At 38.9% G+C, this 25,146-nt stretch overlaps 1 protein-coding gene across 1 annotated transcript; it reads right to left on the bottom strand.

The window, feature by feature from the left end:
- Positions 1 to 24,146: 24,146 nt before the first annotated feature.
- LOC124620282 (zinc finger BED domain-containing protein 4-like) lies at positions 24,147 to 24,854 on the bottom strand. The gene has a single exon (XM_047146950.1). It carries the CDS (start codon positions 24,852 to 24,854, stop codon positions 24,147 to 24,149), a length of 708 nt encoding a protein of 235 aa, XP_047002906.1.
- Between the last annotated feature and the right edge of the window lie 292 nt (positions 24,855 to 25,146).

The raw sequence follows: 25,146 nt of genomic DNA, 5'->3' as shown, positions 1-25,146 counted from the left end.
TGTACCTGTAGAAAAGCTACTCTTGCAATATATGTTGCCTGACATTACCTTTAATTAACTCTTTGAGACTGAACACTTTACTTTACATTTCAGCCTTGTAACTTATATTTATGTTTGATGTAAAGTACTTGGAGACTAGTGTCAACTTGTTGCAGCCCAATTGAGGTGGTTAGTAATTTTATTCTTGAGGTGTTGTGATAACATGATGCATCCTTCATATTCTATCATATTTGACTGTCTATGTGTTGATATCACCTAACTGAATGCTCACCACAAAACAAAGAACAAAGGCAAAAAATGGATGATTTGGAGCTAGAGTTAAACCCGTATTTATTTTGTAGCCACACACAGAAGATGTACAAAAATTCCTGCACCCTGCTCTTTTATAAAAAAAAATGAGTCTCTGGAAATTTTTCTGCAGGTATCCAAGTGATGACAGGTAGATGCTACTTGCACGTATCTTTCATAATGTGGATTTTGTTTGTGTGTAGCTTCCATAATTTCATTTCTGAACTGTTGTGGTTTTATATTTAATCTTTACGTAATCCACATTGTTCTGTAACATATTGATGCATGGGGAAAGGATTTCTAATAGACAATTTATCTTAATTTCATCATGTGACTACTGAGTTCAGCAGCCTCATTTGCTTCCATATCCCAGTTCCTTATGTAGCCACTTTTGAGAAAAGAGCAACATAGCATCTCTGGGGCAAAATTGAGGTGATTCCTTTCTATTTTTCCTCCACACCAGAGACAAGGGAAATTCATTGGCTTTCTCAAACCTTGACTGGCAGCAGTGAGCCACAAAGGTCACAGTGCACTTTCCCTCCGTTTTGAAATCCTAGTCTTTCAATCAGTGATGGGTAGATCCAGTGAAGAAGGCATGAGAAAGTCCTCTGTCTTCAAGGCACTGTGCACATTTGCATCCTGTGCTTTCCGCTGTCACTGACTGGCTTACTGTGGCACATCATGCAGTGGGCATTGGAGACTGCGACTGCCCCCATTATAAGATTTTTGCTCTGGACTCAAGTGTCCAGCACAGGATGTTAAGTTCTGTGGGAGACTGCTGTGTCAGGCTTCAGGTAGTAGAAATGCTTCTGCCAGAATGTGGATCTAAGTATTAACTCAGGTTGAAATTTATGAGTTAGCAGGTGTTTAAACCTGATGGCATTAGCACCTCCAGGAGTGGGCAGTAATTCACAATATACATTGTGTTTATCGTTAGTGTATATTAATTATTTCATGTGAAGTTTTGGACTGAGCATGTGGGTCTTATGTTAGCCATGTATCACCCATGTAGTCATGTCATGATGTCAGTGGAGCATGGGGAATTTACTTTTTTCTTTGGTTACTCAAATGCAGTTAAGATTGTGAAGCACTCACTCCGCAACATTTCTGAAATTATCATTTCAGCTGTAGTTTGCACTATTAAAGTGTGTCATAGGTTGCCAGTTTAAAGAGTGCCAATTTTCCCTGTTTCAAATAGTTTATTCAGAGCTTCATTGTTCTCAGCTGGAGTTGGTGATGAGACCATTCGCCTTCTTAGTTTCTGTCTGTGCTGATCCCTTTGGTTGTGTGCATGTCTGATTACCTTTCACAAATTAGATGAAATTGACTGTGTCTGATGAGGCTAACTCATGCTGAATTCTCACAACCAAAACATATTTCCCTGATCATATGTAAGGGGCTGTAGTAAGTCACTGATGTTTAATTGTGTTATGACTTATGCTGAATTTTTGTAATAAATGTTCAGGTAACTTAACACAAATCAATTTTCATGATAGATAATTCCATATTACTCTCTACCACAAAGTATCCAGTCACTTCTTCAAAGAGTATCAAAGAAAATTCACATTGAATGCAATTCATCGCTGCATGGTGTACTGGATCTTACCCCTTTCTATTGCATTCATTTATTCCTTTGTCAATGAGATATATGAGAGAAATTTAGGGCCTTATATCTCAATCTGAATCAGTCATGGCTCAGTGCAGCCATTGCACATGCAGTGACTGGCTTAACTGCCAATGTGGTGCCAATTACAGGTGAAATCCTGCTCCGAGTGCTGCCCTAATCTAAATTCCATCCCCACTGTGCGTAACTGCAGACACTGCGGAAAGGATAATAGACCATAACAGTAGTAACCCCCTTTCAGCTTTTCTCCATAGACAGAATATAATTTTTATTCTTAAAATTGTATCCCAACATTTTTGAAAACAAGTTATTTTCCTATGTAGGTTGCTTTTTGTCATATACTTGAAATAAGCTCTGTATTTCATTATTATGGAGTAACTAATTTTTCCCCCTTGGACATTATCAAGCTACATCAAACCAAACATTACATTACATTAAAAGCGTAGTATGACCCCACAGCAATGTGGAGAGAACAACATGGCATCCCATATGTAGGTTTTGTCACTGTACCAGTACATATAAGGCACTACCGAAAGTACATGAGAATATCCCCATAAAGATCAGAAAACTTACCCTACATCTTAATTTCAACCATTACCTTCAAAGTAGTACCCTCATACTTGTATGCAATGCTTCCAGTGGTTCTCCCATCATCGAAAGTAGTGCTCGAAATCTGCTGGCTGAATCAAGTTCAAACTCAGTTGCAATTTCACTTGAATCTCCTCTATAGAATCAAAATCCTGCCCATTCAACTTCAATTTTATGGAGAGGAAATAATCTCAAGGCAATCAGGCAAATGGGATGTGTGGAGGAATATTTGTCATGTTGCTGTTTGCCAGGAATTTCCTCACAATGAGCGATGCATGTGCACGTGCATTATCATTATGAAGCAACCAGCCTCTGTTCTCCAATTTCTCATGTGATGTGCATCTAACATCTTCCCTCAGTCCTCTCAAAACATCACAATACAACCTCCCTATGACTGTACGACCATCTGGAAGAAATTCTGTACAGACAGTTCCATAATGTTTCACTTTTTTTGGTTTGTTTGTTAAAACCACATACCCACATTATCATTGTCTTGATGTTGCTAGGATTTTACACAATTTTTGGTCCAAGGATAGCACAGTGTCTTCCATCGTGAAGACTGCTTTTTTTTTTATTTCAGCATCATAACCGTAATCCATGATCCATCGGTACTTATGATTCTGGTTAGGAAACTTTTATCTTCTTGAACTTTTGTTGTAGCTCAGTGCACACATGATCCTGGAGGTCTTGTTGGTCACTGTTCAAAAGATGAGGAATGAATTTCACTGCAATTGGTCAGTTCATCAACTAGAATGTGTTGACATATCCTATATGAAATTCCATTGTTTTCACAAACATTGAGGACTGTCTGCCCTCTAGATCACTTTATGGAAATGGGATTGGTAATTTGGATATAGAAAACTTAATATATGTCGTAGCTCATATATATTTACACTTAACACTGTGTCCGTACAGAATGAACTATAACAAAGAACTGACTAAAGTAAAGTTAAGATGGAGGCTCGACAGAGCACTTAGAGTTTACAGAGATTAAGTTTCGTGGTCAATACGAACTATCGATGCCACATAGACCCCCCCCCCCCCCCCCACACACACACACAGTACGGAGTACTATAGATGTCCAAGGGTGAAGGCGTGCAGGCATCGACGTCAGTGGAAATCGTGCGCGTAGGCAGGCGCACCACAGGTACTTCCATCTCGAACGAGGTGGATTGTGCAGGCGGAGCGGTGATAGGCAGGTCTACTTCATAGTCAGTCAGCCACTGTGGCCGGATGAGACGGCGGCCGGCCCGGGAGTAAGCGGGTGGGGCGGTCAACGGTGTGGTGGAGGCGTGTGTGGCCCTTAAGTGGATCAAGCTGTCCATAGAAATGAAACCACATAGAGATACTTGGTCACACTCGCACCCGAGTGTGAGGTTGTGTATAATGTTGACGCATAAGGGACCGTCCGATGGTGGGACCTCAGTGTCTGTCAAAAGAATGAGCACTCAGTTGTCGAATGTCACTACTGAAACGTCGTTCACTCGGTGCAGCGGCATGCTGCAGGACAAACTGATAATAGGTGTGTATGTCTCCGATGTTGGAGGTGAGGGCGCGAAACCTGCACAGGGTGAAACAGGGGGCGAGGTTGGGAAACCAGCGAATGGTGGTGAACAGTCTTCAGCGGAAGAGGTGTGTGGTGAGGTTGATGGGAGAACGTCTTTGTTCTCGATCAAGGATGGATCATCTACAGAGTCCAACTGTGGCTGTGTGAGACCATCAGGGTTGATGAAAGCCGGTTTCAGAAGATGCAGAGAAACTGTCAGTGTGCGGTCTTTAATCATGATATCAAAAGTCATGTCCCCCACAGGACCTCATAGGGTTGACTAACCGCATCATCACGCAGCATGACATGGGAGCAGTCGGAGAGTGCAGTGGGAACATAAGTCTTGGGCAGTGAGTGACTGATGGGCGGGTGCAAACGCATTTGTTGAAAATGCATGCACATTCGGCTAATGAAATCTGGTGAGGGGGGAAGATCCTCGCTAACCTAGGAAAGAATAAGTTCCCCCAGTAGGACTGGATTCTCGCCAAAAACAAATTCGGATATAGTCCCCTGTAGGTCAGGTTTGTAGGTCAAGCATAGACCAAGTAGCACTCACAGGAGAGCTTCTGAGCAGAGACAATCATGGCATCGAACGGCCGTCTTGAGGGTGTGGTGCCATCTCTCCATCAACCCATTGCTCTGTGGGTGATAGGCAGTAGTGTGTATTTTTTTAATACTGCAGATATTGCAGAGGATGGTGAAAAGGGAGGATTCAAACTGTCGACCCAGATCGGTGGTGATAGTGGTCGGGCACCCGAAACGAGCAATCCATGAGCCAATGAAAGCCTTGGCTACTGTCTCGGCAGTAATGTTAGGGAGAGGGACACCCTCGAACCAGCAAGACAAATGGTCGATAGTTGATAAGATATATCTATGGCCCTCTGAAGGAGGAAGAGGCCCGATCAGATCAATATGTACATGACGGAATTGTCCTGCAGGAATGTCGAACTTGCCCAGAGGCAGGGAGGTGTGGCGGCTGATCTCGTTGTGCTGGCAAGCGATGCAACTGCGTACACAGGTTTGACAGTCCCATTTGATATTCTCCCAAACAAAATGTTCTGACACGAGATGTGTGGTGGCTTGGCGGAACAAGCCCTGGCTCTGCCGGCCGAAGGTCGGTATGCGGGGGAGGCTGTGCCAATGAACAGTATGGAATGAACCGGCTGATGTTGCTGCAGCAGCGAATACAACTGGTCAGCAATGCGTAGGCAGGAGCCAATGGACTCGAACGAGTGTGGTAACTGATGGATCTGTAGATCGGTAGATGGTTTGGCAGACCATACAGCCCATAGCATGGCGTCAGGCATGGTGGGCTCGTTCACGAGCAATCAAAGATGGCGCCAGAGTTGTGAAGGGGCGCATTCTCCCTGGGGCTCCTCACAGGGAATCTTGATTATTAGCTCTTGTGGCAAGCACACAAGTCGTTCCATTATGGTCTTCTTTCCAAACTCGTATTTTGGTGGAGGTGGCGGCGAAAGGAGCAGGTCACAAACCAAATCTGAGTTGTTGTGGAGGCGTGTGATGAGACAGAGAAACTTTGAGTTGTCATCAGACACATGATGTAACTCGAACAGATGCTCAACGAGTGTGAACCATGATGCCGGGTTGTCCTCGTATAAGGGCGGTAGCGTCGGCAGGTGGCCAGGACGGGGTGACAATGGCGGCTTCAGTGTCACCTGGGGTAGCGGCTGAACTAAGGTTAAGTCAGAGGCTGGTGCAGTAGGCCCGTATTTAAACCAGGCGAGCGAGTCCGTAGTAGCGGCAGCTGTCAAAGTTGACTGTGTGTCATGAAAATATGGTGTGGTAGGCATGGATGGTACTGTGGAAACTGGTGGATGGATGGCACACAAGGGGGGCCTGGAAACTGGACCGTGAGTGACGAGTGCTGCATGGAAACGACCTGCTTCTGGAACAGGGTGAGAGACTAGCGTGGCAGACACAGACAGTGCTGTGGGAGCAGCAGGCAGTTGAGAGACCAGAAACAGGGACCCCCGCAAGTGGGGGGGGGGGGGGGAGGTTGAGAACTTTGGAAACTTTCTGATGCATAACATGCCTGTAGTGCATGTGGCGGGCCACTGAGGCGAGGTAAGGGGTCCATGTCACGTAAAACACCGAGTTGTGCATGTAAATTGGACACAACTGGAACAGTGCGTGCACAGAACAGATCCGGCATGGTTTGTTGTAATGGGGGCATTGCACATGGCCTGACAGTAACTGATGTCGCATGCTGGTGGGTGGCTAAACACGTGTTCAAAAGGAGATCACTTTGTTCTTGAAACACTCACTCAATGTGAAGAGAGACAATTCGAAATACTGTTCAGTTCACATTTCACTGTCGGATGGGCATAATCTGGTGACACAAAGCCTGAGTCCATTGTTCGCTCTAATGGCATAGTTGTCGACTGTTGAAAACTAATTATGTTAACACACGGTGTTGGTTGAGAACACGAATCACTGTGAGTAAATGATGAATACGCCGTTGGCGAAGAAACAACAAAACTCGGTGAGCGGAATTGTGCTTCCACATCTTTGAACAAGGCATTGTTTGGTGTGGTCATTGCGTAGTGCATATAATCTGTTGCATAAACACCGGCCCGGAAGACGTGAAACGCGAACAAACTGCAGGGTCAGCACTATGGGAATGGGATCGGTAATCAGGATATAGAAAACTTAATTCCCATATATGTCATAGCTCTTATATATTTTCACTTGAAACTGCATCTGTACAGAATGAAGTATAACAAAGAACTGGCAAAAGTAAAGTTAAGATGGAGGCTCGACAGAGCACTTAGAGGTCACAGATATTAAGTTTCGTGGTCAATATGAACTATCGACGCCACAACTTCATGCATTTAATTGTGCTAGTTTCCAGGGTTGCGCCTGGAGTGTTGTCATCCACAGTCTTATGGCCATCTTTAAATCACGTAAACTACTCAAATATTCTTCCTTGCATACAGTGTGTTTCATCTGCAACGTGTGGAACTTAAGTCAAAACTAAATGCAGATCCTTTGTTCTTTCAAGTAAATCATTTCTAAATTCGCAGACACAGTAGAACAGGGTGTAAGGAAATCTGAAACAAAGTTCACACCGATAAACTCAGAATGAAGACACTTGGCAGACTGGCTGTTGAAAGACTCAACTTGCAGTGCCTAGCAGTGGGACTTTCTGCTTCTGATTTTTTGGGTGCAGTATTCTAATTCTCGCATATTTTGGGTAGCACCTTGTGACACATTAAAACAGGTATGCATAGTTATTCAGATTTTGACCACATGATATTTGTTTTCAGCTCTTCAGTTCAATTCTTTTAAGAAATTTATACAGTGTTGAAAATCAGTACAAAGAAAGGTTTCCTGAAGTGAAAGTACAAAGTCTAAAGCATGTATGTATCTAATTTACAATAGGAGTAGTAGATACACTTAAGACAAACAATAGTGACCAAATTACATAGTTTCTTTCATAATACGAGTAACAAAATAAGCCGTTTACATTTTCTGTGTGGAAATTGGTAAAAAGGCACTCATTGTACTGTTGTGTTACTGCACTATTTGTACTTTGTCCAACATCCACTCCGTTCTTCATAATTACCTCAAAAATTCTCTTTGGCATTGATTTTGTTAGGTTTTGTAGTTCTTGCAATGAAATTGTTGGCCACTCTTCTTGTATCACTCTTTTCAACTCACAGAGCCTCAAATTGCCTTCCATTGTGATAAACACATTCTGCAAGTATTCCCCAAATGCTTTCCATGGGGTTCAGACCCAGGCTACATGCAGTCCAGGACAAGACATTGCTGTCTTTATCTTCAAACTACATTTTGGTTGTAGCAGAAAAATACACAGATGCATTATCTTTTTGAAACATTACACTTCCGTCTTCTAGGTCCTCATACAATCTACTCAATTCCATCTCTAGCATTTCAGTGTACATGTTAAAGAGTTCATTCTAGTGTTCAGCCCAGCAAGGGGTGATTTACCTACTGTATAGCACAGAAGGCTCTCCAAATCATAACATTTACACCACCAAAACTTCTGCTCAATCTTACCTGGCTCTCTGTTCTCAGACCATGCCTGTAACTCTGAAATCCTCTCATCTATCTAAATTAAACTTCTTCTAATCACTGAAGATCACTTTATCCCATTCTGAAGTCCACAACAAATGTTTTTAAGTAAATTTGAATCGACCCTGTTGATGTTTGGATGTTAGAGCAGGTTTCTTCAGTCATTTTTTGAATGTAAGATGTTTATCATGTGTCAAAATTTGTCGTATACATCTGGTAGTTACTGGCAACAGTAAATCAGTAACAAGCTGAGACAAATAATAGTTTGAGGGTCTTGCTTTGTGCAAAAGTAACCATTTCGAAGCCTCAGATAATTTTCTAATTAGCATATATTTTCCATTCTGCTCATATCATGACCAATCTAACAAAATTATCAACAACTCTACTAAATGGCTCAACTTCTTGTCGATTTTACATTTAGGGTGTCTGATTCTCTACTACACAATGATTTTAGCTTTTTTGTCACATAATAAATCTTTTCCGTACGGCATTGTCACAATCGTGATTTATGAACACACATGCACTGTCACTAATGGTGGCTGTGTCCTATTTCCAATTAAGGTATGTACAGACACACTAAAATGGTACAGAGCCAATTTCCCTTATACCGAACTACACCCTCTACCACCAAAATTGTTGAAGTCTTGTTTTGTACTGCACTACTGAGATGAAATGCGATACCATTCAACTGCATTTGACATTGTACTGGATCAGATGCTATTGTATATACACTGTGTACAACTATTCCAACCCACAATGTTAGTTTTCCCACAAATTTCAATTCTGTTATACTGATTTCCACCACTGTAGGAATGATGGACCCACACATTTAAAACTCACATCATTAAACAAAAACAGATAAAGTCAATATGTAGTTTTTTCTGAGGGGAGTAATGTAAAACTTTTTTTCACCATGTTTTTAAGTGTCCTACATGTCAGTGGTAGGTGATAATCTGAGGTTGGGGGTGGAGGAGAAGATGTAGAAAAGTTCACACTATAGAGTAACTCACAGGGCACTGTTACCGTGAATGAAGTAATACTTAAAATGCTTCCATAATTTTTATCACTGACTTAAGGAAACTGATCTGAGTTATCGTCGAAGTTTATATTTAACATCAAGTCTTCAAGAAATATATATTATTTTTTCAGTCCCAAAAGAAACGCAGGAATTGGAAAATGTTTCGATTGTTTTTATTGTGCGAGCTGAGTCGTGTGAAATTAGCACCCCTTTTTCGAGAAATATACATTTTTTCATAGTTCTTGATAGGCGTGCCACAGCTCTAGAGTTCTTTGTACAAAATTTCAATAGTTCTGCTCAATTTAGCGAATAAAACAACAATACTCGAAAAAATTTGGACATGGAAACCATTCTTTGCCATTTTCGCAAAAAGTAAATTCATACATCACTTCTGAAGGCAGTTTGGAACAGAACAGAGAAAAACAAACACATGGCTGAGAGAGCGGATATTTTCACACGCGTCACTAACCAGATGGTGTCACACCTGTCGAGAAGCGCACCAGAGGTACAATGAGCTGTGGTGGGAGAGCAGTTGGCGTGGTTACTATGCAACTTACTTGATGGGCCCCAATACACCATTATATTAATATACAATTTCATGTCAACAAAGAAATCGCTGTTACTAATAGAAAATTTGAAAAAAATATGCCAAAGCTTCCCGAATGCCACATATGTGAATGTACCATCTTCAGAAAGAAGTCATTTTACCAGGCGTGGGCTACACAGAAATAAACTTGGAAAAGCATTCATTAGTCGAGAAATTCTTAATGCAGTATTAGCAGCTGAAGACAAGAATTGCCATACCATACCACTACCACCACCACCACCCATCTCAGCACCTGAAATTCTCCAACATGAAAATGAAACTGAATCACTGGCAACAGATCCAGCAGTAGAATCTTCACTTGCTACAAAAGTAGCTGAAGAAAATGAAGCCCCCACAACAGCTTCAACAGTATCAGTAGCAAGATATGTGCTTACGGCCAGCGAGTCATCAGATACAACAGGAATTCCAGTATCAAAAGTTGCAGCACATCCAGAAGAAAGAAAGACAATGTGCAGGAAATCTGTGTCCCTAAAGGAGTTTTGGTACACAGCCTGAACACGAAGGAACCGTTGACTCCAGACAATACAAGTAAGAGTTCCTCTCAACTGAGTTGCAGCAGCTTAAATTTACTTAGCCTTAATATCCAGTGTCTCAAAAATAAAATTCTAGATCTCAAGGTTGAGTCCATTGAATATTGTGTTGATTGTATTTGTATTCAAGAGCTTTGGTGCAAAAATTATGAATTAGAAAATATTAATATTTCCCCATATACCTTGGTTAGTCATTTTTCTAGGAAGGAAGCCAAGAATGGGGGTATCTACATTTATGTAAAATCAGATATTAAAGTGAAAAACAGGCCTGAAGCTGAACTCCTGAGCATAGAAAAACATTTTGATGCAATAGCAGTGGAAATGAATGTAAAAAATAGGAAAATAACAGTCATGTTAGTGTATAGATCACCATGTGGTGACGCAGAATTTTTTAAAAATAAGATTGAAGAACTGCTGAACATCTTACATGATGAGAAGTCACCAATAATTGTTTGCGGGGACTTTAATGTCAATATGTTGGTAGACAGTTCATTTAAAATTAAATTCCTCAATATTCTACACAGTTTCAACTTATATTCTAATATAAACAGTCCTACTAGGGTAACAAACACTTCAAAATTCTTATAGATAACATATTTTCAAATATAGAAAACCCAGATACAGAAGTTTTGAATAGTGACCTAGGAATATCTGATCATGACGCACTTATTATTAAAGTGCTCACAGTTCCAGTACATACAAAAACAGTACATCTTATGTATAAGAAAATTTTCTCTCCTGAAAACTGCAACCAGTTTGGTGTCACACTGACTAACCAATCGTGGGCAGAAGTATTGTAGCAAACTGATACCGATGCTGCATACAATGTTTTCTCCTCTCTTTTCATGACAAATTTTGAAATGTGCTTTCCAAAAGATTAGTTAAAATCAACACATTTAGCCATAGACAACAAATTCTTGGATCACATCTGGCATTAAAAACTCTTCCAAGACTATGAAAAGATTAAACTCTGAAGTGAAAACTAATACTGACCGTAATTTTAAAAACCATGTTAGTAACTACCAAAAGGTATATAGAAGGGTAATTAATCTAGCAAAAGTATTAAGTAATGATAGACTAATAAGGAAGTGAGACAATAAATCAAGGACCACATGGGAATTTGTTAAAAGAGAAATGGGAAAAAGCTCGAGAAGACCAGGATATTGTACTTAAATCTAGTGATAACATTGAAATAAAGAAGGAAGTCTCACCCAATTACATTAACAACTACTTTCTAAGTGTACCTGATAAATTAAGCAAGGGCAAAGAAGAGAAAACAACAGCACCAAATATAGTCAGTAGTATGATAATAAGTCCCACTAATAAATATGAAATACTGAAAGTAATTAACAGTATGAAACTCAAAATGTCTGCAGATCTGGAAGAAGTGCCAGTAACAATAATAAAAAAAGTTGCCTCACAAATCTTTGAACCACTGGTACATATTGCCAATTTATCATTCAATGAAGGTGTGTTCCCCAAAAGGCTGAAAATTTCTAAGGTTAAACCATTATTAAAAAAATGGGGATATACAGAAGGTAGAAAACTATAGACCTATATCCCTCTTTCCATTTTTATCAAAAATTTTTGAAAAACTGATGAAAATTAGACTCATAAGCTACCTTGACACCTTCAATCTTCTAAATTGTAATCGACATGGTTTTTGTACAGGTCACAGCACTGAAACAGCTATACAGGCCTATACGGAAGAAATTATTATAAATTTAGACAATAACAAATGTGTGGTTGGAATCAATCTAGATCTTTCCAAGGCCTTCAATTCAGTAGATCATCAAATTCTCCTTGACAAACTGGAGGCAGTAGGCATCAGAGGAATTGGGAGGAAATGGTTTCAATCCTATCTCCAAGATAGAACTCAGGCTGTGGAACTCACCTCAGCTCAGAATAAGCAAAAAATAAAGTGGGTATTTGATGCTAAGAAAGTGGCAGTAGGTGTCCTTCAGGGTGGTGTTCTTGGCCCCCTGTTATTCCTAATCCATATAAATAATACTGAAATGCCAAACAGATCATCAAAAATTATGTTATTTGCAGACGATACAAGCATAATTATAAGTGATGACAGCAAATCCTTATTACCTACAGCTGAAATAACAAATTACATACAGTACGGTGAAGTAAATGAGAAGGATGATCACCATTTATCATTGAGTGACTATGAAATAGAGAAAGTCTGGTGTACGAAATTTTTGGGCATGTACATTGATCAGCATTCGAGCTGGAAAGACCATGTCACATACATATCCAAAAAAACTCAGTTCAGCATGTTTTGCACTGAGAATAATTACTAGACTTTGCAGTGCAGAGTGTACAAGATTGGTGTATATGGCCTATTTTGATTCTGTTATATCCTATGGAATAACATTCTGGGGTGCAACTAAACGTTGCTTGAGAGAAGTTTTTAAATTACAGACAAGGGCCATTAGAATTATTACACACAGCTCTCCACAAACACACTGCAAGCTGCTGTTCATGCAGCTAAACATACTAACAGTACCATCTTTATACATATTAAAAAGCATACTGCATACAAGGACACACTTGAGTAGTTTACATGGTAAATTCAGATCTTCATGACTACAGTACACATATCTGTAAGAATCTGCATGTATAAAGAACAAGAAAAGCACAAACTCAAAAACATGTGAGCCACTATGGAATAAAGCTTTATAATGCTCTGCCACTCTGCATCAGGGGAACAGAAGATGAAGGAAAATTTAGGTCAGAAATTAAAAAAAAGTATCTGATATTTTTATAGCACAGAGGAATATTTTGAATACTTAAATCACTAACTGATAGTTGTATTGTCAATATCATGTTGTTCTCAGTGTCAGTTCTATGTCTTCTTTATACTCTTTCAACTCTAAATTATGTGTAATATGTGTTTTCTGAAATGTACTAAATATATATAAATCCATCACATACGTTACATGTTAAAAGAGCATGTAAAAGAACAACCCACTAATTCAATGTTATAATTTTCAACATATTATATAATGTTAATTTTATGTGTTTTACTCAATACTTTAATTTTCAACATAATGTTAATTTTATGTGTTTGATAGAAATTTGTAATATTCTGCTGTACAAATTCTGGACAGTATTATGACAATTTCTATATGATGTAAATGATGCAAAGGATAACAATAAATGAAATGGAACCCCAAGAGCTCATATATATATATATATATATATATATATATATATATATATAATGTTCAAAATGTCCTCCGTTAGCGAGGATACATGCATCCACCCTCCGTCGCATGGAATCCCTGATGGGCTGATGCAGCCCTGGAGAATGGCGTATTGGTACCGGGGTTGCGTAGACAAGAGCTTTCAAATGCCCCCATAAATGAAAGTCAAGAGGGTTGAGGTCAGGAGAGCGTGGAGGCCACGAAATTGGTCTGGCTCTACCAATCCATCGGTCACCGAATCTGTTTTTGAGAAGCGTACGAACACTTCGACTGAAATGTGCAGGAGCTCCATCGTGCATGAAACACATGTTGTGTCGTACTTGTAAAGGCACATGTTCTAGCAGCACAGGTAGAGTATCACGTATGAAATCATGATAACGTGCTCCATTGAGCATAGGTGGAAGAACATGGGGCCCAATCAAGACATCACCAACAACGCCTGCCCAAACGTTCACAGAAAATCTGTGTTGATGACGTGATTGCACAATTGCGTGCGGATTCTCGTCAGCCCACTCATGTTGATTGTGAAAATTTACAATTTGATCACGTTGGAATGAAGCCTCATCCGTAAAGAGAACATTTGCACGGAAATGATGATTGACACATTGTTGGATGAACCATTCGCAGAAGTGTACCCGTGGAGGCCAATCAGCTGCTGATAGTGCCTGCACACGCTGTACATGGTACGGAAACAACTGGTTCTCCCGTAGCACTCTCCATACAGTGACGTGGGCAACGTTACCTTGTACAGCAGCAACTTCTCTGACGCTGACATTATGGTTATCGTCAACTGCACGAAGAATTGCCTCGTCCATTGCAGGTGTCCTCGTCGTTCTAGGTCTTCCTTAGTCGTGTGTCATAGGCTGGAATGTTCCGTGCTCCCTAAGACGCCGATCAATTGCTTCGAACGTCTTCCTTTCGGGACACCTTCGTTCTGGAAATCTGTCTCGATACAAACGTACCGCACCACGGCTATTGCCCCGTGCTAATCCATACAACAAATGGGCATCTGCCAACTTCGCATTTGTAAACATTGCACTGACTGCAAAGCCACGTTCGTGATGAACACTAACCTGTCGATGCTACGTACTGATGTGCTTGATGCTAGTATTGTAGAGCAATGAGTCGCATGTCAACACAAGCACCGAAGTCAACATTACCTTCCCTCAATTGGGCCAACTGGCGGTGAATCGAGGAAGTACAGTACATACTGACGAAACTAAAATGAGCTCTAACATGGAAATTAAGCGTTTCCTGACACATGTCCACATAACATCTTTTCTTTATTTGTGTGTGAGGAATGTTTCCTGAAAGTTTGGCCGTACCTTTCTGTAACACCCTGCATATATATTCGTACAATAGTTCTGATGACAGTTCTGGGCACCACGAGAAGAGTTCTATTGAAAAACCTAGTAGCATTTTTTTGGCAGATAATAGTTTATGAGGTAATTGCAACTTAATTAGGAACCCCATAAGATATCCAACTGTGAAGTTGGCACCCTTTTTTCAGAAATACACATTTTTCACTGTTCTTGATAGATATGTCATAGCTCTAGAGTTTTTTTTGTACAAAATTTGAATAGCTCTGCAGAATTTAGCGAAGAAAACAATAATACTCGAAAAAATTCTGGTATCGAAACTATTCTTTCTCGATTTTCGCAAAAAATACATTCGTACAACAGTGATGAGGGTAGTTCTGAACAGAACACCAAGAGCTCTATCGAGAATCCTAATAACATATTTCTGTGGCGATGATAGTTTACACGATAATTGCTTTAATGTTAGACCCACTTTCTCGAGAGAAAAAAATAAATTCGCACAAAAGTTTTGATAAACAGTTCTGGATAACACCCAAAAAGACTTCTATCGATAATCATAATAACATTTTTTTATGGTGATAATAGTTTGTAAGATAATTGATTAATTGTGGGGCTCACTTACTCTACAAGAAAAAAAATATATCCATTCGTACAATAGTTCTGATGACAACTCTGGGTAGTATTGTAAGAGTTCTATCGAAAATGCTAGTAACATATTTTGTGCAGATAATTGTTTACCAAGTAACTGCATTTAATAAGGAATGCGTATGAGCATTTCCCGTGACGTTTGCACCCCTTTTACCAGGAATATACATTTTTTTCATAGTTCTTGATATATATGCAATAGTTCTAGAGTTTCCTGCTCAAAACACGAACAGTTCTGCAGAATTTCGGGAAGAAAACAGTAACTCGGCAAAATTTTGGTACAGTAAATAATTATTTGTCAGTTGGGAAAAAAATAATTTTTTATAACAGTTCTGTTGACAGTTCTGGATAGCACCGAAAGAGTTGTTTTAAAAATCCTCATAAAATTTTTATGGTGCAAATAGTTTATGAAATAGATTGTGTGTTCACACTGCAGTGGACGTGCGTCGATGTGAAGCTTGCTGGAAGATAAAAACTGAGTGCCGGACTGGGTCTCTAATCCCAGGCTGTGACGAAGCAATATCTTCACAATATCCTTTCTTCCAGGAGTGCTGCTTCTGCAATTTTCGTAGGACAACTTTTGTGGAGTTTGGAAAGTAGGAGATGAGGTACTGCCGGTATTATAGCTGTGAGGACGGATCGTGAATTCTCAATTTGATTTTGGAATTATGTGGGACATAAACAATGTTACAATGTGCAGTGCAGTGCACAAGAAGCTCTTTTATCCAGACTAGGTGGGGCAAGATGAAATCTGGAATACCGATAATCAGGTATTCTACTAAATACAAAAAGTCTAAATGTTCAGCAATGTGCTAATGCCGGTACAGCTTCTTAACACTAACTGTAGTAACTGTAGGTGGAAGCGTGGGATGTGCACGCTTAGATTATTCAAAGAGAGAAGGCTCGTCAGTGCAAAACATACAGATAGCTGAGAGAGCCGATACAGTCACACGTGCCACTAACCAGATGGTGTCACACCTCTCGAAAAGTGCACCAGAGGTACAATGAGCTGTGGTGGGATAGCAGTTGGCGTGGTTACTATGCAACTTATTTGAAGGGCCCCAATACACTGTTATATTAATGTGCAGTGCTTGAGAAACATTGTCATTCACACACTCTGAGCTCCTTAATCACTCGGTACTAGACTAAATTACTGTCCTAGTGATAAGCAGCCTATGTACCCTACCAACTACATATTTACGTGTTATAAGAAAAAGAAGAGTAAAAGACCAAGGGACACAAAATATGAACCCGGATAAACCGGAAATCCGGATTAGTGAGGGCCAAATAAACGAGATTCTTGTTTACAAATTTCGAACTCCTTATTAACGTTAATACTGCATCCCCTCAACATAACAACAACTCTATCAGTCATTTAATGAACTAGTTCTTTTGTACAATATATTCATTTAAATATACTTATATTTCTATGCATTGTATAGACTTTTGACTCTCATTGTAGTGTAACTAATTAAACTTCCTCACTGCCTTTCTAACCAGAACAAATGTTTGCAACAATATTAACGATAGCAATTTCAGATTTACTCGTTACGCACAGTATGTATTTTTTTGTATCCTAGAGTCTGGTGATGCTGCCACTTAACTTTCATTCGTGAGGGTCCTGGGCATATTTTTAACTGTTAGTGGGCCCTGGATGTCATGAGAGCTCAAAAAAAAAAAAAATAGTTTTACATAATAAAATTCTTCTGGTTCTTCCTCATTCTAAAAACGTACACTTCATGTACAGTACCTCGTCATTCTCGTGCTTAAATGTCATTTTGTTTAATTTGGGCGCCGCAATTTCCGTAGAAACTCGTTATGTAATATCTTTGAAGAACCAGTTGACTGTCGTATCTGTAGGAAAAATGTTTACATGGCATAAAACAAAATCAGAATGCGTTTCAACAGTTGCATTTGGGAACACTTGCCGAAATCTGTTTTTGTTGGCATTTCAGCTTTTCACATTGGTGGAATGGATGTAATAATATGTTTTAATGATGGAGTAAAAAGCAGATTAAAAACAATGAGCAGACCAGGCATCAAAACTAGGAACAACATGAAAATTGTGCTGACTGGACAGGCAACATGTCACAGAAATTGAAAAATCTGCTGAAAGCATGAAAAACGAGGCCAGAATAACAAAGAAAAGAAGTACAACTAAAGAAAATGAAAATGACACGAAAGGAATCAACAAGATTATGGAGCAGGAATGTCGTCATTGAGAAGTAAATGACATACAAATCTTTAGTTTCAATTTTCTGTAATCAATGTGTTTGCATATAGAGATATTGTTACCGGTATCTCATCCACTATTAAAGCTACATAAACAAAGTTATGGATGAATAATAATATAGTGCTTGCCTGCACACTGAACCACATTGTTCAACAATGGATTAAATATTTTAAGCTGGAGTATGTCATATTATGTTCTTAAATTATTAGGAGAAAAAATTGACTCCTAAAACACATTTTTTTAAAATAATCAAAACGTAAACTTATCAATAATACTGGTTTACTGTTTCAACAAGGTAATAATTCAAAGAACAAAATTTGTTTTTTATCTTTTATTTGAAATAGTGTGTAAGTACCTTGAACCTAAAATAACAATTACATGTAATTCAGTAAGTAGGGAAAACATCAATGTGCACTGCACAATGTATTCCACTGATTTACGATTTTTTCAGCTAAAGCTCACAATATACTAATTGTTTGATAAAAGTTTCATTCCTCAATCTATTGACAGTCTTGCATTATTAAAATTTCAAACTACCGATAAAAACTATAGGCCATTATGTACAGGTCCCCTTAACAGCTCTCTTCAGGAAACACTAAAACACAAAAAGAAATACATATGCAGGAAATTCAGTAACAAATAAGCATAGAAGTTATGAGATGTCACACAACTAAGAAAAATAGGTACAAAAAATATATACGTGAAATTTAGGGCATAAAATGTTCATATTCCAGTAACTAAAACAGGAAGGCTGTGGTTCTAGAAACTAAGAATTAACGTAAGAGCTGTATTTGTAATATTTTTGCAGTTGATTACCTTATAAAGCAAAGTTCCTATGTAGGAACTACTTGTTTCATCTCGTCAGTCTTGCAGCTGCCATTTTAAAATTTTCCTGTCTTGACATATATGAACAGGTGTGGAGTAACTATCGTTTCTTTTGAAACTCTCTGTGCATCTTTATACAGGTCATTCTACTGCTTCCAGTAGGTTCCATCGAAGACATACGATGTGTAGTGTTTGATGGAGCTATTATAATGAATGGGACAAACGAGATCGTACTCTTGATTGTTGAATACGATTTCTTTCGTGATCGTTTGCAACACACATTTCTTCCTTTGATTCGGAGGAAACTGATCTTCAGTTAGTGGACAAGTTGTTATACTAGTATCCATCATCAAATAGCATCTGAATTCCTTTTCTTTGACTGCTTCTCCTTTACATTTCTTGCATTTACAGCCTCTTGTATAAAGTTATAACCAAGTTCGAAAAGTACATACATATCAACGGAAATATGATGTAGTTTCACATAGCGTGAATTTATGCACGTCAGGCACAATATCTTTTTGTTGCAAATCGTGATATCTTTTAATATTGTTTCGTATAATTCCCCAACATTTGACACTGCATTCTGAGACAATATTTTTCGAGAGATTACTCCTTTTTTTTTTTAGGAACAATATCACATATAAAATATCAAATCTCTGCTTAAAATGCTGGGAGTTTATGATTTTTTTGTTCAAAACATCCAAAGCCGGATAAAAAATGGATGGCTCACCATTTGAATGGTACTTTTGAAATCATCGCTGAGTGATATTGCTTGCGTGAATAAGGTCATCAAAGAATCGAAACTGAAGTTCCCTTCAAGTTTTAGGTAGCAGATTTGAATTTGCTTGAGGACCCATTTGAGAAAAGTGGAAAATTAATGTCTATGAATTTCTTAGTCGAATTCCAGTTTGGGCAATCATCTAAGTAGTTTTTCTTGCTCTTAGTTTGCATGCTCGATGTGACAATGATTTCATTTTCAAGCTTTTTCAGCATTGCACTCTCCTCCATTTTATTGTTACAGGTTTTCTTCTGTTTTCGAACCGCAGGATGAAATTTCAATGGCATCCCCTGTGAAGTACGATTCGCGATAGTCTTTTATGGAATGAAATATCTCTTTAGAGTGCAAATTCGGCAGTAAATTATAATCTGAAAAGCGCTGAAAATACACACCGTTGTTCTCTGTATTCATAACAAGTGAGCTCGGAGTAGGAGAAAATCTGTCTTCAAAACTATTCAAAATTTTGTTTAACTCTGTCTCATTGCCATCTTCGTATTGGGTCTCACCTCATACGGTATTGTTCAGTGTGGTCTCAGAATTATCGAGTAGAAGATTGTTTTTGGGGTTTATTATCTTCAGCTTCTTATTTTTTTTCCTCTCCAGTTTTCTTCTTCATGGTAAGGCAGTGATGCTTCAGTTGGTTTGTGCTTCACAGCTTGCTTTGAATCTTGTTCTTCCATCATAAGTGGCGCTAACAGTTTTGTTTCCTCATGCAGCCAGTTGAAATGATGAAAAATGAATTTGTCTACTCATAAAGGTAGCATGTCAAAGCCCATTGTCTAGATAAAGGAATATGGAAAGAAGGACACATCACAGTTGTCTACAGTGGTATATAGTACATAAACTCTTTCAGCATCTCTGCAGCATTAGGAATGTTGTACAAATTCACATCAAAGAGATTGTCAACCTTAGTCTAATTCACAATGACTTCAGCTTCATTGTAGATACGTTTTGACCTATCAATCCATGCGTTTGCAGTAGATTCCTTAGAGTTCAAAACTTATCCCAAAAGACAGTTATCATTGTTTTCAACATCATCAGTTTTCTTGTCATAATCTTTCTGTTCGTCAATATATGAATGACGTGGACCACCTCTGATAATGTTATCAAGATGGCGCTGATGTTCCATTGATGAATATTCTTGACTGCACTCATCAATACCAAGATGTTCACTCAACCCAACAACCAAAAGTGAGCGCAAAGCACTTTCGATATCACGAAAATCTGTCATCATGTAAATGAGGGCCAAAACGCGAAGATAAAAATTGTTTGACTTGTGATTTGCCTCTTGAAAAACATTTTCGCCTCAATATCATGACCATAAAATGGTTTAAATCTATTCTCAAACAACGCAGGGGTAGAATTACTCTTTCATGCAAAACAATATGACTATAACACCTATTCAAATAATCTGTTCAGTCCGAGCAATTGGGTATTGCTCTAGAAATTCCAACCAACAAAGCCTTACCAAATTCCGTTACTATGATTTTTGGCTTCAAATGGCTCTGAGCACTATGGGACTCAACTGCTGAGGTCATTAGTCCCCTAGAACTTAGAACAAGTTAAACCTAACTAACCTAAGGACATCACAAACATCCATGCCCGAGGCAGGATTCGAACCTGCGACCGTAGCGACTATGATTTTTGATCTGGGAGCTCCAGATCTTACGATTTCCATAAAGAAAACTGACAAGAATGATGCGTCATGCCTAGAGGATACCATCTGATAAGTTGGGCAACTGACTGATGGTAGATTGACGATATTTGGATCTTTACTAATGACGTTTACGTCGCGGATGCATTTGTACTGATACAGGTATATGTACTTTTACTTAATTTCCACAGAGTCAGCCCTGTTTCACAGATCCCCAAATCGTGAAATAACTCGAAATGCAACGCCACCTGTAGCATCTACTGAATCGTATAAACTGCTATGATTTGATGACAATATTTGAGCAACTGACTTTAATCTTTCAACCAATATATATAGAAGAATGGATCCAATCCGATTGCGTCAATTTCGTCCCGGTGGGTTGTATGTTTTGCGATTTTCAACAGCTTACTAGTTGTCGTACCAAATCGTTAGTCCCTTTCCTCTTCTTTAGCTTTTCTCAAGACATCAGCATTTGGAGGAATCGTGTCTCCGAAAGACATATTTTTCGATTCAGTATTTCACCAAAGAGCTGCAGGCATCCTGTTATCAACCAGTTTAGCATCTACCGTTGTCTTCTCGTGCCACGAATTTATCTTCTTTTCAGGTGATTACTATCGTCTGAAAACTTTGAAAGTCTGCAGTTCAGAATAATATTGTTGTCCTCTTTTGGCTTCTTCAGAGCAATCCCTTCGAAAGTGGCTCTGCATTCTGAACATCTTCCTTTGATCTTCAAGGAGTACTTTGAACTTGATCTTTCACACACTTCCGCGTATTTGAAAGAAAAGGCACATGGAACTTTGTGATATTCATAAATTTTATCAGCCATCAAATCGGTCCATTTCCCTATTTCCAGTTTGAAGGCTTTCCAAGTTTCCTGTTTGTTGGTTTTATGGTAGACCATTTTTCTGCTGACATAATTAGGTCAAATTGCTTTGTCATGTCCTTGTTGCACGAAGAACCAAAAACATTCCATGACTCATCTTTGTTGTTGTCGTCTTTTTCTTCAACGAAACATTCCACCCTGAAGGCGTTCCTAACAAAAGTAAGAAGATCATGATGATCTTCTTTAACTGTTGTGTAAATATGTTTTGAAGACATTTTCGAGCCGATGTCGGCCATGGCATCGGACATTTTTGGAAGGCCGGATCAGATGAAGTGAATTGATTGCCTCTATCATCGATCATTTTAAATTTCTCCATGCTGATAAGACGTTTCAATTCTTGTAGACTGAACATTTTTATGGGTATTACGGTTCATAAATATCACTTACACAACAGGCACCGACTGCACAACAGGCACCGACTGCACAGGAGCTCTGACTGAAAGAGCATAATGATTATTCGCATGAGTGTGAGTAGTATTGTTGCGTTTACTCATTAGGGGCAGATCAAGGAGCGAAATGCAACGCTGGCGGGCGCCTCCACACGACGCAGTGCCCGAGATCCAAAAAGTGCAGCTGTTGTTGTCATTAGTTTTGATGCTACCGCGAGAAGCTTTGACGCTACCACTATTGTAATTGCTACGCTGACGTCATTTGCCGATTGGTTAAAAGCGGCAGTTCACGTGTTCATTGTTTTCAGATGTAGTGCCACAACTTTTGCGTTGTTGCTGTGCTTTGTTTATTATTTTTTCGCCTTGAGAGGTCTTAGGATGTATCATAGTTCTTATTATCCTTCCATCAGGCGCAGCTGTTCAGATTGATACACGTCGAAATTTTCTGTAAATTACTTTTCAACAACTGGTAGTATTGGCGCCTTCTCCATATGCTTTTCATTGTTGTGTGATTCTATAAATTACTTGTCAACAAGAGGCAGCACTGGCGCCTTCTCGTAATAGCTTCCTTTCTCTGTATGCTTTTCACTGTTGTATGATTCAGTATTAGTCATGCACATAATAGTTCGCGACTGGGAACGTTCAGTTTAGTTCGCGGTTCCGTTGCGAACTACGTCACTCTTTTAGTTCGTTAGCTCCCATCTCGATTTCCAGAAAGACAATTCGCTCGCTTTACTACCGCTACTGCACACGCTCTTTTATTCGTTATGCTAGTCTTTTAAATAATGACCAGTATTGCCAATGCCTTTATTATTACAGTTTTATCTCGAGTAATTAGACTTCAAAAGGGCAAATAAACCAGTTATTTACACAAATGGGTAAAATGTGGTAGTCAACTACTTTACTTTACATGCAGTGCACTCGTAGTGTTTGAATATTAAAATATATTTATTTATTAGTTCATTGCAGGAATATTACTTACAGAATATGCTAAATGCGTTTTTTTGTGAATAAAAATACACTTTCATAAATAATCGACTTTTTAAAGTTTTGGAAATAACCAACAGAAAATGTTTGTGCTTTAGGTACAGGTTAAGTACTATATGGCACAAACAATAATACCTTTATCATTAACAGAAGAAACACTAACACTTATAATTTCTTACCAAACAATTAGACATAGAAAAATAACTGTGACCCCTGAGTGAGATCGTATTCTAAAGCATACTTTTTGTGCTTTGCATTATCATTCTTTAAATAATCAGTCTTCTAATTTTCAAGTGAAATATTACAAAATTTTACATATTGTTATGTAAAATCATTAATTTGGAAACTTTGTTCGTTGATAACAGTGTTCTTAGTTCATTAAGGATTTGTCCCGTCGCCGAAAAAACGCGTTCGCTGGACACTGATGTCGCTACTATGCAAAATCTCTTTAGCACATATGCATATACATGAGGATATAACTGACGACGCTCGTGCCACCACTCAAATGGATCCTCTTTTCGATCTAAATACTCTTCATTGAGGTATTTATCGAGTTCGCGAATACCAGCAGCAAGTTGTTTATCTGGTCTAGCGATTTTGCTTATTTCTCGGTCATACTCGTCCCATATAGAGCCTTTTTTTATTTTCATTACTGCTGCTACTAGAACAAGACGCCGAAGGGTCGCTAGCAGTAGGACAGCCACTAAAATATCTCGATTCTCCCTCTGAAGTAACTGCACTCTGCCAACTTTATTTTTGAGGCGTTGTATTGCAACTTCACAAGCTTTTTGATTTCTAAATCCTCTCTGTCTAAATCAGGGGTCCAGAATAGTGCACTCAGCGTATAGAATGTTATTCTCTAAATCTTTAAAACCGTCTTCCATGCCTTTCTTGAGCACTGATTGCACAGCGACAATTTTTTTATTGTTAGAAGCATGCTTCTGCAGAAAACTTGAGCAGGTTACAAAACACAATAACTTTTGACAAAAGTGAGATTTCTTTTGGCACTTATTTTTACCGTAATTCCATAGAATGGACTAAGTAAGAGCACAACTCCTATTATTTGCCAGTCACTTTCTGTTATTGTTAGGTCAGAAAGCAGAAGTGCTAACGTAGCAATCACTGCATCCTTTACCTTCATTATTCGCTGAAGCATGTCAACAGTAGAATTCCAGCGGGTCTGGACGCCCTGTTTGAGCTCGAGGACAGGCAGATTCATTTGCTGTTGTGTAGCAATCAGTTTTTTTTGGTCTTGTGTACTACGATTGAAAAACTCGACAATATCTTTAACTTGCGCCAAAATGTCCGATATTTCTTTAGTGGCTTCTTGTACAGCAAGATTTAGAGAGTGGGCGAAACATGAGACTGATCGCCACTCACCAAGTCTGACAGCAGATAAGATATTTGCAGCATTATCGCTAACAATAGCAGCAACTTTGTGGGAAATATGCCAGTCTGTCATAACGTCTTTCATGAAATTGCACAAGTCTTGGCAGGTATGCCGCTCTTTATAATTAATACAACCAAGTAATGCTGACTGAAGTTTAGTCTCTTCATCTATAAAGTGGGCTACAATGGCTATATAGCTTTCATTATTCCTCGACGTCCAACCATCAGTACTGAGAGAAAACGTAGATACAGCTTGCACCTTCTTTTGTACTTCATCCATTATGTCATTGTGAACCCTTGATATTAAGTTTTCCTATGTTTTTCTTGATGGAAGTTTGTAGTTTGGGCAATGAGAAACTAGTTCTATCAGGTTTCGAAAATCTTTTTCTTCCGCAATTCGTAGAGCGTGATGCCCTTTAGCTACCATCTTGACAACTTGTCTGTCTATTTCTTCAACCTTTCGGACTGACGATGGTCTTCTAATATATTGGTTCATTGATTGTTGGGAGGCTGATACCGAAATAACATTCTGCAATAAGGAGTTTGATTTGCTTGCAGTGAGTTTAAACTAG

The sequence above is a fragment of the Schistocerca americana genome, chromosome 6 (assembly GCF_021461395.2).
Source record: "Schistocerca americana isolate TAMUIC-IGC-003095 chromosome 6, iqSchAmer2.1, whole genome shotgun sequence".
Taxonomy (NCBI): Eukaryota; Metazoa; Arthropoda; class Insecta; order Orthoptera; family Acrididae; genus Schistocerca; species Schistocerca americana.
This window is presented reverse-complemented; position numbering and strand designations above follow the sequence as displayed.